Below are 16,367 nucleotides of genomic sequence, written 5' to 3' on the forward strand. Positions count from 1 at the left end.
TGACTGGTGCAGACAGCATTACATTTTGGAGTGAAAGAGGTCTTGCCTTCACAACAAGATGTTCAGCGGCTTTCTGTCCCCTCCAAGAGAGAGTCAAAAAGCCACAACTCTTATACTACACACATCAAGATCTCTATCATTCTTGCTCCTCTACTCATCAGGGGTTGTGGTAATGACAACAACAGTTTAAACCTGATAAAGACAGAGATAGAGAAAAATAAATAAATACACAACCATTGCAAGGGGTACTCTACTGATTATATAGTGTCAGACCCAGGAGGACACAGTCACTTTGGGCGTTTATACAAGTGCTCTGGGAGGGGGAGGCTTTAATTAGAGCGGCTCCAAGAACCATTCTAATTGAAGTGTCCAGAGCATCTCGTGTATCAGTGTCCTCATGCTGAAAAAGGTGACAGCAGGGGTGTTTTAACTAAAGCTCGAACGAACTTTAGTTGAAGTGCCCCCACTGCCATGTTTCCAGCGTGGGGATGCTGATAAATGAAATGCCGGAGTACAGTAATTGCTATACTCCAGCAGACTATTAAAATAGAGTTTGCTCCAAATGCTGTAATTACAGCGTGAAGCAGCCTCGCTGCTCATGTATAGGCACCCTTAACATCCAGTGCCACAGGACATCAGGCACTGATATACTCCAGCTACATTTAGAGGAGAGAGAGCCAGCTGCTAAGGGCTTAGACTGTGCCTACCAAAAACCCTTATTAAGCTCAAGAGAAGTTGGGAGCAACAAATCAAGGGCCAGGCCCAAAGAATGAGGTCAGTGTAAATTATTATGCAAAATATATACTACAATAGGTACAAGTTTTGCCAGTTTGCACAGTGATGCTCATCCTTCACTGGCCCGTGAGTTAGGCCACATCAGAATGTTTCTTCCCCCATCCACCCCAGTTTTAAACTTTATAAATGTGAATGGCTACAAACAGCATGCCTTGCGATCTACTGATTTAAGTGGAATGAGCTACCATTATTAAGAAACAACTTTTTAGTCTACTGCAAAATTTAAAAAATTAAAATTAAAAAAAAAAAAAATCATTTTCATGTCATTCTAGTCCAAGGGCATTATTCCAATGGACTCAATCCTCAGTAGTTCAACCACTGAGATCATTGCTACAGTTCATCTACCTGTCTGCCTGCTCTGAGACATTTGTTGTTAATGGCCTGCCACCTTTTTCTGCTTCACTTTTGCTTTCATGGAGACCAAAAGGAGGAGCACATTTATCTCAGCCAGTGTTTCCTGAAGCATTTGAAACTGCCAGAAACAAAAACTAGGCATTAAAATCAAAGCTCGAAAGTATTGTTTGTTTTCAAATATGGCATTTTTAAATTAAATTAGCAATCTAAATCACATGCCTAAACCCAGTGATCTGTCACTATTCATGTATGACTATTCTTAAATCCACCCAACAGAAAGCTACGGAAGTAATCTATACATTTGAAAGTTATGACAATACCAAATTAGAGTTCATTTTGATTTTAAGGGAATAGGAAATTTAATTCATAAGCAGCTTCTCCCCTCCCCCACAGCACCAATGTAACATGTCCATGTGAACAAATCCAGAGGTTTTAACTCTGATGATATAGGTTACAGATCACACCCTTTACAAGCCATGGGGCAGAACAGCCCAGGTCCAGTCTGATGTGGGCCACGTGGCTTCAGCAGCATAGCAGCAGTGGGATGCTTTCCCTGCACCTATGCCAGGGCCAGGCAGCTGAGCACACATTGCCACCACTTGTCCCAGCCCCCCTGCTCCCTGGATGGGGCACAGAAGCAGCTTCCAGCCAGCAGGGAGCTGTGCCGGAGCTTGGTAGCTGCATCCGCACTGCAGCCTTTAGGAGGGTAGGTCTGCGTGTGAGGTGGGAGTGCAGGGACAAGCTGTGGTTGTATGTGCACAGCCGGAATTTACCCAGCCCACCTCCTTGCTGCTCACCTCTGGCACAGGCAAAACCCTCCAGCTTTGTGGGCCAGATCCAGTGGCTCTGCAGACTGGATTCAGCCTGCAGACCTGATGTTGCCAACCCTTGGTTTAATTAAAAGCATTTTGTAAAACAGTATTTTTGAGATAAATAAACAGTACAACCACTACAGCTAAGGTCAGAGTATTCTAGTCATAGCTCCCACTGAAGTGGTGCTGGTGAATTTATATTTAATATCCCAGGGAAAAATCAAAAGGCAAAGACCAGGTAGGTTGCATTTCTTGTCCAAGATTTCCTGGGATATAAAAGTTTAATTCTATTGTTCTCAAAGGGAAGAGTCACTCAGACCACTACACAGACTTAGCTGTTCAAGTAGGAACTTTTATCCAAAAGCCACACACTTGTATACACCAGGATAACAGGTGTTTAAAAGGCTTCCAATCCTTAGAAAAGGAGCATCCCTAGGATCAAGTCAAGATTTAAGAGTGACTGGCAATTCTGGAGGCCTCATTTTAGTGTCAAGCCAGGCATAGCCAAAAAGCCTACTTTTCAGAGGACATTTGCTTAGCAACACCCAGTGATCAAGACTCTGGGATGTCATAGAATCATAGAAAAAGTGAGGGTTGGAAGGCACCTCAGGAGGTCATCTAGTCCAACCCCTGCTCCAAGCAGGACCATCCTAGCCAGATCATCCCAGCCAGAGCTTTGTCTGGAGTTCTGAAGACCCCCAAGGATGGAGCTTCTACCACCTCTCTGGGTAACCTGTTCCAGTGTTATACTACCCTCCTCCTGAGAAAATTCTTCCTAATATCCAACCTAAACATCCCTTGCTGCAACTTGAGACCATTGCTCCTTGTTCTGTCATTTGCCAACACTGAGAACAGTCCAGCTCCATCCTCTTTCAAGCCCTGCTTCAGGTAGTTGAAGGCTGCTATAAAGTCCCCTCTCAGTCTCCTCTTCCTAGACTAAATACGCCTAATTCCCCAAGTCTTCCCTCTTAAATCATGTCCCTCAGCCCCCTCACCATTTTTGTCACCCTCCACTGGGACTCTCCAATTTGTCCACATCCTTTCTGCAGTACTGTGTTTGGTTTTGGGCCCCCCACTACAAATGTGACCTCACCAGTACTGAATAGAGGGGAATAACAATTTCCCTGGACCTACTGGCAACATACCTACCAATGCAAACCAGTATACCATTAGCCTTCTTGGCAGCAAGGGCACACTACTGGCTCATATTCAGCTTGTTGCAGAGCTGCTGCCCAGCAGTCAGCCCCCAGCCTGTGCTAGTGCATGAGATTGTTCAGTCCCAAGTGCAGGACTTTGCACTTGTCCTTGTTGAACCTCATGAGATTTCTTTTGGCCCAATCCTCTAATTTGTCTAGGTCACTCCGAATCCTAGCCCTACCCTCCAGCATATCTACTACTCCCTTCCAGCATGGTGTCATCTGTAAACTTCCTGAGGGTGCGCACTATGCCATCTTCCAGGTCACTGAAGACATTGAACAAAACCAGCCCCAGGACTAACCCCTGGGGCACTCCACTCGATTCTGGCTGCCAACTAGACATCGAGCCATTGATTACTCCTCTCTGAGCCCAATCCTCCAGTCAGTTCTCTCCACCTTGTACTGCATTAATCCAGCCCATACTCCCTTAGCTTGCCTGCAAGAATGTTGTGGGAGACCATATCAAAAGCCTTGCTTAAAAAAATAAATAAATAAATTTAAAAAAAAAAAAAAAAAAATCAAGATATACCACATCCATTGATCTCCCCACATCCAGAGCCAGTCATCTCATCATAGAAGTCAATCAGGTTGGCCAGGCATGACTTGCCCTTGGTGAATCCATGCTGACTGTTCCTAATCTCCTTCTTCTCCTCCAAGTGCTTAGAAATGGATTCCTTGAGGATCTGCTCCATGATTTTTCCAGGGACTGAGGTGAAGCTGAATGGTCTATAATTTCCTAGATCCTCCTTTTCCCCCTTTCTTAAATGTGCGCACTGTGTTTGCCCTTTTACAATTATCCAGGACCTCTCCCGATTGCCATGAGTTTTCAAAAAGATGATGGCCAGTGGCTCTGCAGTCACAGCAGCCAACTCTCTCAGCACCCTTGGGTGCATCTTATCTGGCCCCATGGACTTGTATATGTCCAGCTTTTCTAAGTAGCCCCTAACCTGTTCTTTTGCCACTGTTGGCTGCTCACCTCCTCCCCAAGCTGTGCTGCCCGGTGCAGTAATCTGGGAGCCAACCTTGCCTGTGAAGACCAAGGCAAAAGAGGCATTGAGTACTTCAGCCTTTTCCACATTCTGGTCACAAGGTTCCCTCCCCTATTCAGTAAGAGACCCACACTTTCCCTGATCTTCTTCTTGCTGCCAACATACTCGTAGAAACCCTTCTTACCCTTCACATACATCCCTTACTGGCTACAGCTCCAATTGCACTTGGACCTTCCTGACTTCAACCCTGCATGCCCGAGCAACACTCTTCCCTAGTTATTTGTCCACGTTTCCCCTTCTTATAAACTTCCTTTTTGCGATTTAGTTTACTAAAGAGTTCCCTGCTAAACCAAGCTGGTCTTCTGCCATACTTGCTAGTCTTCCTGCACTAGGCATCAAAAACCCATATTCCTGGTATCCCTTTTACCAGAGATCCCCAAGGACTGACACAGCCCCTTGTCCAATTTGGTATCAAGTGAACTTTTAATAGTAACCCCTAGGTTTATTACAAGTATTTCTTCCTTGCAATACAACCTGGCAAGCAGTTCCTTTGGGCATTACAGCAGCAACCTTCGGTGGTACCGGCCTCAGATCCCCTGCTGGGTGTGCGGGATGCAAGTTTCAAACAAGAAGTCCAAGGTTGCTCCCATCTCCCCAGGGTGGCAACACAGAACACGCGTGTTCCTTTGTTTGTCCGTCGCTTTCGTAACTTCTCTCATCCCAAATTGTCCAACCCCTGGTACGGTGCAAGCCACATTCCTTATAGGGAAACTGCTGTCCCTTGCTCGCCCAGTGCCCAGTCACAGCACTCACATCTCCCAGTGCCACAGGAGGCGCTCTGTTCAATTTTGTTGCTTAGTTCTGGAAAGGCCTGTACTATAGCTAAAAGCCTTAGCATAACTCAGTTTGCCCGCTACACCATTGACCTCAGAGAATTCAAAATGTTTCTAATTTAATGCCTCCCCCACCAGTCCCCAAGTCGTCCCTTCTCATTAATAAAGCAGGACAGCACTATGCTAGGGAAGCTTTCAAGATAGTAAGGCCCCAAAAAAGAGCCCCAGATGCAAGTTAAAGAAGTTTTCAACACTGTTACCAATAATAAGGAATTCCTAATACAGGACTGTTCAACTTAAGTACAGCTGGGAGATGCCACATGGATGGTCCACAGCCCCCCTTCCTCAAGACCCTCCTCCATTACATGACAGCGAGAGAGACTGTAGCAGGCACCCACAGACCACCAGTTGGGCAGACCCATCCTAATTGATTACATGCATGTAGGTGTCACTGCTTTCCCCTGCCTATGCAGGATTAAAAAAAAAAAACCACAACTGTAAGGGCATTTGAGAGTTTACTGACTTCACGTACAGAGGCAGATGCGCAGACATTGTGAGTTTTCTGGCTTCCTGTATCCGTCTGCTTTTCTCCCCAACCATATAAAGCAAACGGATGTTTATTCTCCTTTGGCGCTTCTGTCCTTTGAGGACTTTTAGTTGATTTTCGATCATCACGACTGGACAAGGCACTTCGACTTGGACGCTGGCCTGCACGGCTGGTCGATTTATCAGTTTCTTTCACAGCAGTCTGTTCTGCAGCTTTTTCTTGATTTTCTCCCTCCGTTTCTTTTTCTAAAGGAGAAAGTTAAAAATAAGTTTGGTTTTAAAGCTTTTAAAAGCCAAAACGGCATGCCCCTACATGCAGATACTAGCTATCTAGGGAGAGACAAAGAGAGAGATTTAAGAGCTCTTCTTAAAACAATGTATTAAACAAAATTAGAACAGCTGCCAGCTTCAAGGCACCAGATACAAGCCTGTATGTCCCCAAGAGAGATGCTTTTATGTAGCCTGGGGTAATCTACAGCGGGATCTGTGACAACCCGGATCGCGCCAGGATGAGGTAGAGAGACATGCAGCTGACCTAAGCAGCAGGTGCTATCATAGGGCTGGACCTCTAGACAGCAAGGGAGCAGAGAGATGGCTGTTTGCTAAATGCAAATAAGTTTAGCTGCAAACCAGGGCATCAATGGAGTTGATACTTGCTCCTCATAACTAGTACTTCAGATTGAAGTTACTTACCCTAGTTCAAGGATTTGCAGCTTAAAAATGTACACTATACTATTTACACTCCCTCTCATCTCTATACTCTCATTTATACACAAATGTGTTCCCTTTATCAGCGATCTTCCCGTACTCCAAATAGGATTGCCTACATTGAGGATCCAGTGAATGTGCACTCATGATTAAAAATAAATAAATAAAAAAAGCGAGACCAGAGCTACCCAACAGCACTTATCTGACCTCATGGTACTTAGCCTCTCCCCTCCTTCCACTCCATCAGCCTGCATTTATTCTCTTGCAATCCCCACCATGCAGCCAACAAAAGTGGGCTCCCATATGGCATTCAGTCTTTGCCAGCCTGTCACTACAGCTAGGGACAGATTTGAATAAAGCACATGAAATATGCCCCCTTATACTGTAGGGATACTAAGCAGGCAGTTTGGACTCCCTTATCCAAAAGCTCCTGATGCTTTCTAAGGAAGAGGGGGGGGGGCAGCTTAAATGCAGATTTGGTCAGCATGTTGCCACACCACAAGTTGTGGGAGGTGGTGCTAAGCACCACACTTAGCCCAATGGGTCCAGCACCTGCAATACTGCCCTCTGAACATTTTTTTGAGTTTTGAAGTAAAAGTCAGCAGGATTGCATGCATTTTCTGGACATGGAAAGTAAAGGCCAATTTGCCAGTTACTGTCCAGTACTGTAAAGCCACAATAGTGTTCAGTAAAGGGAAAAAACAAAAACAAAAACACCCAAAACACACCATCTGGGCTCCTAAAAAGTAAAGCTTTGCATTACTAGCTGGTCTATTGGCTTGGCAGGAAAGTTAGGACCATTGTTTGCTTTTAGGTTCCCGGGTCCATTCCAAACCCAGACTACAACCTCCCTAGCTACAATCGTTATGCCAACCTCTACTTGGTTTAAGCCACCCTTTGTGACCCAGCCCCTGCTGTGAGCTGCAAGCTGTGGGAGGCATGGGTGGCATGGAGCAGTTCTGCGCTCCCCATGGGAGACTGGACTTGTGCGGGCTAGAGATTGCCAACCCCACCCCCTGCACTGGAGAGTAATGGAAGTCTTGCACTATTTTTATGGACAGCTCCACTCCAGTGCTGTAAACCCTGTTCCCCTCCACCCTCCCACACCTGTTTCTTTGCTCCACTTCCACTTGGCCCAACTGAAAATCCTCCCAACTCACAGTTCTGCCCCCAGGAACAACTCTGCACTGGGCAGTCATGAGCCCCAGCACTCTACTTGCCCTGCATTACTAGGATTTCACCCAGCTGATTCAGCATGGTTAAGAAACAGTGCTCTTAATAGGCCTGTTAAAGACTTGTTTATGCAACAAAAATACCCTCATGTCTCAAGTGCCCCATTTAGAAACGTTTTCCTCAGAGTGAAATGCCACAATTTTAAGAGCACAGACTTTAGGGCAACCTTTTCTGCCCTAACTTGAAAACCCTTGAGAAAATTCACTTCTCATCATCACTTACAGCAAAATTCAAAATGATTGGCATGGTAAAAGTTAGTTGCAGAAGGACGCTGTGGGCATAAGAAGAGATGTCTCAGTTTTGAAATCATTCCATAATATCTGACTAGTTGTACTGTTAAAAAGAACCATCTAATGAAAACAGTTACCACAGCAAGACCCAAAGCTGCTACATACAACCCAGCTGGCCTAGCATCTGGGCACAAAAGCAAATGCAAAGACCTCTTTGCCCCTTAACTTCTCATTTTAAGCACTACTGCCATTATGTGGGCAGCAGCACCCCCCTTCCATCACCCCAACCTACCTTTGACATATGGAGAAAGACATGTCAACTGCTTCCCTAAACTCAAGAGGGTGCATCCCTCGCGTCATATATTTGCTGTACTTTGCTAGAGCCTTAAAAAGGGGAGATCATGCAACTTCTACATCCTCTTATTCCAGATGCCTTCACAACACAGAAGCCCTACACTCAATCACAAAAAGTGAAAGCCAGCCAAATTCAGAGGTCTTTGGCCATACATGGTTAGTGCCCAAGCTGAGCCAAACTGACTGTAAAGAACACCCATCATTTGAAGCTCTTGCTGATACATTTGCAGAGCAGGTTTTCAGTTTCACCAAAGAGCAAGATGACCCTGCTAGAGTCTGAGTACTCAGGTGGTATGGGAGAAAGCAGTCATTTCAGAGGAAAAAGGAGTCACAGAATATTTATTTTGAGGCTCAGGTGGCTCTGGCTATAGCCCAGTGATGCCCAGTAAAAGGGGACTCTTGCAATACCAACAGATTGAATAAGGATGATTAATGGGACACAGTCTTCATTCATGTAAAACTGGGGAGGAAGGAGTGGAGTGGGGAATTAGTTTAGATCAAGAATTATTTAGCTGACACGACTTGGAGGAATCAGCAGAAGTGGGGAAAGTGGCAATCTATATTCCTGCCTCTGGAGCTTAAAAAGGTCTCATCTACACAGTGATGAGCAGGGATCCAGGTTTTCCATTTGTGGAAAACATGATTTTTTTTTTCTTTTAAAGGAGAAAAATGCAAGAAACTCTAGGTTTCCCCTTGCAGGCTGGGAGAGTTCCAGTCTGCAAAGGGCTGCTTGGGGCTGGTAGCAGAAGGAAGGCAAATCACAGGTAGGGGCACGTATGTGGCAGCCAGGCAGCATGGTTGAGAACAGCTCCCACAGCTGCCTGCAGGTAACTCTGGGCTGGGTTGGGGTCGGGGTGGGGGGGGCTGCAGCATATTGAGGCAGTGATGGCAGCTCACTCCAAGCCCCCATGGTGAGGGAGGGAGTGGGGCAGGATTGGCAGCTGGGACCTCTGCCCAGCCAGGGTGGTATACATGGCTGCAGGGCCCAGCCAGGGAGTGGGACAGAGCCATGGGCAACCCATGAGGGAGGTGGGGGTGCAACTCCCTGCTGCTGCATGCATTCCCAGGAAGGAGATTGGGCACCATAGGCACTAGGTCAGAAGGGAGTGGGGGGACCTGGCATCAGAGGATGAAGTGGGGCAGCAAGACTTTTCTGCTGTCACCACCACCACTGGGACCCCTGGCATATCAGGGTTGCTCAGCACTACAGAGTACCAAGGGGAAGAAACACCAGACACCACTGGAACTGTATCCTGGTGAGTGAAGGGAGCAGGAAGAGCTCCGATTTTCCATATTAAAGAAAATAAATTTAAAAAATTAAAAAAAAAAAACCCCCATAGAATCAAAATGCCAAAACACTTAGGTATTTAGAATGCATTTCATTATAAATGATTGGAGGCACTGGTAGGCTTCCAAAATGACTTCAAAATTGTAAATATATCAATAAAATTATAGGTTCAACTGACTATTTATAAGCAGGAAATGCATATATCCTCCCAAATCCTCCAATTAAAAAAAAAAAAACCAACCCAAAAATCCATGTTTTCCTGCAATTAAAATTAAATACATATACAGTACATAGAAAACAAGGATCCCTGGTGATGAAGCAGCTTTGGTTCATTCACTTGAAAAGCTGCCATTTCACTGTAGCAAAGGTACCCTTCCCACTTTATGATGCCATTTTTCTATTTACCCACTGCATCCGTGCAGCTTTGCTCGCTCTCACTGCTCAGCAGTCTGGGCAGGCATCCGATGACCCATTGTTCTACTCTTGAATTTCCATGCTGTGTGTTCTGGGATACAACCCAAGAACTACAGGTATTCTGGGACTTATGTCACTCAGGTGACAAACCCTCCCAATTCCTCTTGGCATCAATTTGAAACTGCACTGCACTGAGTGACCTGGGACTAAGTGCTGCGATCACGACCATCAGCAGTACAAGCAGGATGACGCCCCTGGATGCTGAGTTGTGCTGTGATTTCACAGGGCTGTCAACACTGCAGAAATACCCGTTCTTGTAGGGGCAAGAGGATGAAACCAAGAAGTTTCTTTTGCAGAATGTATACCCAGGACTCTTTCATTTAAGAAAACTGATGCTGCTGAACACTGACTGGGAGCAGCACCATACCTAGGCTCCCGGCAGCCCTGGGTGAACTTTTAGTAAATCGGGCCCCCCTTTGCCAGAGATCACAATAGTAATAATAAAAATCGGACAATGGGGGGAAAAAAATACCATTTTTCAGGCTCCCTTTCTGTGCAGGCCCCAGGCAGCTGCCCAGTTTGCCTATGCCCATGTCCGGCCCCAGCTGGGAGAAGGCAGCACTGAGATGACCAGTTCTGGTGGCAGAACTTCAAGGAAACAAAAGGTCACTTTCCTACCAATTTGCACAGGAATTAGGCAGCAGCTACTGCAGCAGCTCTGTTGTAACACAGGAGATTCCCATGGCACAGAAAAGGTATTTCCAAACACTTGACCAGTCTAGTGTAGCTAGGTCACCTGTCAGTTTTATTTTCATAGAGGTTTGAGATACTGAATGAGGAATGTGCTGCAGCTCATACAGGGTTTTCTCCCCTCACATCAGTCTGCTGTGCTAAACAGTGTTTTTAGCCTCCCCGCATCCCAAGCATCCCCTCCCAGTAGAGAGCCTGCAAACTCCTCTCTTCCATTACAGGTCCCAAAGGAAAGTCAGAAATGCTCATTACACGTACAAATCAGTCTCCATGCCAACAATTTGATTTTTTCCCCCGCAGTGCTATTACACCACTCCTAGCTTCTCCCTCTCTGTGGTTCCCTTGGAGAAAAATTCTTTAGTCATTTTTTGTGCTATATTAACAGGTTCTCTGTATGTTGGGGGTAGTAGGTAGAAGAGTAAGTATCATAGCTATACAGGCACTTCCAGGGTAATTGTTTGTTTGCTCTTTCAATAGACCAGAATAAGGACTACATAAACAACCACATTTTTCTTTGCCATATTATTCCCACATATCAGCATGGGCATACACTGCAAATTAAAGAGTTCTGCTGTAGATACTATGCATCCAGATACTATTCACTGCAGACTCCCTTCCAGTCTCATTCAGTCCCGCCCCCATTCGCCAAGATTAAAGAATCTTTAATTTTTTTAGATCTAGTTCACAAAAAAGATTTACTCTAAGGAACTGCTGCTCACAATTTCTCTGTAGAACTTGAGTTCAAGGCAAATACCCCCCAAAATAGGAGAGAGAGAGAGAGATTCAGCTGCTTTTTGTTTTGGAGAAGCTGACTTACAAACTGAGGCAGGGTCATGCTGAAGACAAGGCCCTTCAATATGAATGAACTGTGTCCAAGTCAATATTGACTACCCTAGGGAAACACACTAGTCCTTATTGGCATGGCTCTGGAACTTGGAGCAGAGGGTGAATGTTCGCTCCCCCTTTTTCGTTTTCACCATCAGTGGTAACTGAATACACTAGATATGGTGGGGGGAGAAGGGGCATGAGAGGCCCCTGGCCTAGAAGCTGCCTGTTGGCCAGTTCTATCCTAGACTAAGGCGGCACTGGACAGGACTGCAAGGAGATAGGGGCAAGAAAAAAAATGTTCTCTGTATTTTATATGCATGGAAGCAAATGCAAGATGTGATTGCAGAGTCAGAAACAAAATGCATTTATTTTCCTTGAATAGTAGAAGAGAGCCAGACAAGAGTTTTCAGGCTAACGCCACTTGTACTGTAAGCCAAGCTACAGCATCCCATCTACACAAGAACCCGAACCATTTAAAAAGCACTGGTATAAAAAGGTACAAGTGTGTGGGAACAAAGTTGATTTATTATAAAAGGCAAGGGGGGTGGATTTTTTTTAGGCAAGTAAGAGTTCACGGAGTTTTGGTAGAGAACAATTTGTAGTGGAAGATAAATCAACCAGTGTTTTCATTCAGTTTGACAACTGCAGTGTCAGAACCCTCTTGCAATAGCTGAAAGATGCCTTAGGTGCCAATGCAGAGGTTAGCATTGGAGATGTCCACGTGGGCTCATCAGCTAATGTCCAAACAACACTTACTTGGCACAGATCCAAGAGGAGGAGCAGTGCTGTCCCTAACATGAGGTTTCTGCAGAGGTGGAACAAAACACTACCTCCTCTTCCTCAACTTCCTTCTCCCCTATCCATGAATTGAAGAGTTAGTTTGAAGAGGGTCCCAGCGTTAACCTGCACAACAGTTTTATGCTGAACAAGTCTTTAAAAATGTTACACAGTAACTGAAGTTTCAACATGACTACTATTATGGCCATTATTCCTCAGAGAAGGAAACAGCAGTAGTGCCCGTGAATTTTAGCACAGCAGCAAAATATCCCAGCACTAGAACAAGATGTCCTAGCCACTGAACAATCTGGTATTTGTGACTTAAACCAAGAAGCACAAGGGGTCTAGCACCAAGCCAGCTGACTGGACATCTGAGCTCTGATAAATGACCAGCCACTAGAATTAATGCATTGTACTCACAATAGCAGCTTGCCAGGAGAAGCTGCTGTTATCAGAAAACTGAAGTGTGTGGGTGGATAATAGTCACAAAGCTTGGAAGAGCTAGCTGATACATGGCACCCCCACAGCACTGGTAGAAACAGATACTACCTCTTCATGAACGTTATGTTTTCTACTACTTCCTTTTTGCCCTCTGAGAGTTAAAAGGCACCAAGCAAAGATGTTACATATACACAACACGCTTGCTCAGCAGCTAGGAAATGTAAGTTACCACATTACCCAGCATCAAATGTTCATAGCATGACCAAAAGAGAAAAGGTCTCTGGTTTTGGGTTATTTTAGTTACCCTTATTTTTCCCTCCACCTTCTTAATTCAATAGCCTATATCTATCTGGTATCTACAATAGGTCTGTTTTTAATCTGAAGAAGAAAGGCCTAACAAAAAAAGTTTAGTCCACATGAAAAAGGTCCTGTTAACCACTCAGCCCAGGGCTAGTAAATATGTAGCCAACATGTATCCTCCATCCTTACAGTTCTTGAGAAAGATTAAATTATATGATTGCAACTTTTGTCATCCGTTGGGCCCTTAGAAAAAAGTGACAGTGTTGTTATTAAGTAGCAAAAACTGTTCTGCAATCTAAATCGTTACAGAGACTTTGCATAGTCAAACCAGCATGGGTTCTTTGGTTTTTGCGTGGCCTGTAGCATGAGCTTCCCAACATGCAACTTGAAACAAAGTGGAGTTTCGCATCCCTCATTACTGGAATGTTTCCTTTTAACTCACATATGCAGGCCACAACCTTCACAGCTCAGATATTCACAGGAACACACAAGGTGCATGCATAGTACCATTCATTCCATCCAGGAAGAGCACACACCAACTGCTGAAACTTCCTTAGCCTGACGAAGGGTTTTTGAACTCGAAAGCTTGCTTAATAACTATTCGCCAACTATTTGGGTTGGTCTAATAAAAGATATCAAATTCACCCAAGAAACCTTGTCTGCCTACCATAAAGTGCTCTTATCCACTTGACAGATTGCTACCTGTGAAAGTAATTACAATTCCCTATAATACCCATTGTCAACCTTCAACAGAAACACTTTTTTAAAAAAATCCTAATCTGGGCTAGAATATCAAAAGCATTGATCGCTATAATATATTCAAGAGGATTTGGGGGCAAAATACTCTTGATACAGTAATGAAGAGGCTGCAGGACTTAGATCTATGATCAGAGACCAAATTAAGTGCAACTATATCCATCCAGCTATGGGAGGCCATAACATAATGGAGGTGGTGGGGGAAGATCATGGCTTTGCTGCAATATGTACTTTTTTGAAGGTCCAGTTTGCAAGGTTCCCCAGGAAAAGGACCAACTACCTAACAAGTTTCTCAGATATTCATTTAAGAGGCATTATAATTAGAGATCGAAGCCCACATGCGCTGCTTGCTATTCCAGCATATCTTCGTAGACATTTTATGGAACTAGAAAAGTCTCTATAGGTTTCCACGTTAATTGTTACATCCTTCTGCAGTGACAGAGAAGCTACTGTAGCCAATCTGAAGTGGAAGTGTTCTTAAAACACACATTACCAACATGCAGCCTTTCTTGCTCCTGCTGCTATTACTGCTGCTTCTGCCAGAGAACCTGCTTATGTAATTACCATGACACACTGATACCATGGCAACAATATACATCAAGAAGCTGCGAGTCAGGTGATAGTTACCATCAGTTTGTTTATTTGAAGACATTTCACAAAACGTAGCTTGTTTCTTGCACTAGCCTTGTGCCGAACTCGTTAAGTCCAGTCAAAATACATATATGGTCTTAGGACTGCTTGTCACTAGACTTATGTACACCACATCTTTCACTGCATGTTCAAGCTTTCACTTCAAATCATATAGGTTGGGATGCAAGTGATCTTGAGGTCATCTAACCTGACCCCCTACCCGAGGCAGGATCATCCCTTATTAAAAACTATCCCATACAAATCCATAATTTAACCTCTTAGAGAAACCACAATCAACCATGACACAACACAAGATGCCTATGATGCCATAGGATAAAGCAAGGGGGACCACAAAACGTGACTTTCCTTAACCCATTTCAGGTGGGTCCTGCAACGTGAGACCACAAGATACTGGACACCCGCAATACCCTTCCCACCACAAAGTCTCAGGTTCTCAAGGGCCCTAGTGACCTTGAGCCCTGACCTTCCTTACACTTTGGCATTTGTGCCTTAATTCAGTCCAGACCAACTATGACCAAAAACAGTTACCAGACACTGGACAAAGCTTGCTAGTTGTTGGCAAGGGCCCACTATCACCACAGGCGGCAGGCTGATCAGCCATTAGGCAGGAATGAGCAAAGCACCAGACCACACTCCCCCTAGAACAGGGGCGGGCAGTTATTTTGGGTAGAGGGCTGCTTACTGAGTTTCAGCAAGCCATTGAGGGCCACATGACAGGCAGCCCAGGGCAGATTAATATTAATTTTCCAAATTTTTAGGGCCCCCGTGGGCTGGATAGAATGGCCTGGTGGGCCGCATTTTGCCCACCCCTGCCCTAGGAGCACGCAAGGTGAACAGGACAGCCTTGAGCCACTGTACAGTGACCTGTGCCAGTGTCTGACAGGATCAATCCAGCCTTTATCATAACCTGCTTAAATTGGGGACATTACATAAGAAAAAACATAAAGGCATCGATTCATTCTGGCTGCACAGGAAGCAAACTCCCCCAACTCCTTGTTTCTCTGGCAAAACGATCTTACAATCCTTCTTAAATTAAGAATGTCAAGCTGCAATTCATTCTGTGATGAACGAACAGCCGTATCATGGCCAGAGCACAGCTAAGATTCCTATACCAAGGGCTGGAAGGGACTATCCGGGTGGCAGAGACCTGTCCCAGGTGCCTGTCAGGGCATCCCTCACAGGGAAGGCAGTGTCCAAGGAGAGGGGCACAGCATCACTGACCACTGCCCTCCTCCCATGACACCTCTGCACCGGAGCTGCGTGCTCCTAGGAAAAGTGATGCTTTTGCTCATTCCTGCCTAATGGCTGATCCGCCCGCCATCCAAGGAGTCAGTGTGATGATTTCACCTCTGCACGGCAGATGTGGGGGAAAGGGAGCAAAGCAAGAGCGCAAGTGAACCGCGGTCATTTCTCCCTGGGGATCTCCCAGGCTTCTGCTGCCCCCCTATTCCCGCTACATGTCGGGGGCAGAGGGGGGGTTAAGCATCCCCCGCACGCACGTACCTTCCCCGCGCGGGGGCTCCGCCGGGCTACTCCTCTCCGCTGCCTCCTGCTGCTGCTGCTGCTGCGGGGGACTGGCGGAGCCGGGCGGCGATGGGGAGCCAGAGCCGGAGCCGGAGCCAGAACCGGCGCTGCCCTGCTCCCAGCCGTCCCAGAGCCAGGGCCGGTGCGCCTGCTCCAGGAGGCGACGGCTGAGGCGGTAGCGCAGCAGCTCCAGGTAGCAGGCGCCGCACGATTCCCACTTGGGCTCCTTGTAGCGCTTCATGTACTCGGTCTTGACCCTCCGCGCGGGCACCATGCTGCTGCCGGCCCGGGGCAGGACAACGTAGGGCTGCTTTGCCAGGCTCGGCCTCCCCCCCCCCACGGCCCCCGCCCCCCCCCCCGCGGCCCCTCCCCCCGCCCCTCGCGCTGGAACGTTTAAACACAAACAGCCACGTTCCGTGCCCGCCCCCCTCGGCGCTCGGGCCAATGGTCGCGCCCGCAGCGCCTTCCCTCGCTGGCGTCACAATGGCTCCAGCTAGGCTCTAGGCACAGGACGTTCTAGGGGCTGCTGCGCGGGGCGGCGCGGCCCGGCCCGGCCCTTCCTGGAGGGGGCAGGAAGGGGCCGCGCTG

General features: G+C 46.4%; 1 protein-coding gene across 3 annotated transcripts in view; it reads right to left on the minus strand.

Moving 5' to 3' along the window:
• The window catches only part of CCSAP (centriole, cilia and spindle associated protein), a 24,605-nt gene extending 8,495 nt beyond the window's left edge, over positions 1-16,110 (minus strand). The window contains exons 1-3 of one of the 3 annotated variants that reach the window (XM_006016968.2): positions 15,759-16,110; positions 5,512-5,771; positions 1,141-1,267 (exon numbers count right to left, since the gene is read on the minus strand). In XM_006016968.2, the coding sequence (XP_006017030.1) occupies positions 1,169-1,267; positions 5,512-5,771; positions 15,759-16,053 (654 nt within the window). In that variant the 5' untranslated portion in view covers positions 16,054-16,110 and the 3' untranslated portion in view covers positions 1,141-1,168. Of the gene's footprint in view, positions 1-1,140; positions 1,268-5,502; positions 5,772-15,758 lie in introns of all 3 variants that reach the window. The other 2 variants (XM_006016967.2, XM_014526989.2) reach the window with 2 other exon arrangements.
• Positions 16,111-16,367: the final 257 nt, after the last annotated feature.

This window comes from Alligator sinensis, unplaced genomic scaffold (assembly GCF_000455745.1).
Source record: "Alligator sinensis unplaced genomic scaffold, ASM45574v1 scaffold448_1, whole genome shotgun sequence".
In the NCBI taxonomy this organism is placed as follows: Eukaryota; Metazoa; Chordata; order Crocodylia; family Alligatoridae; genus Alligator; species Alligator sinensis.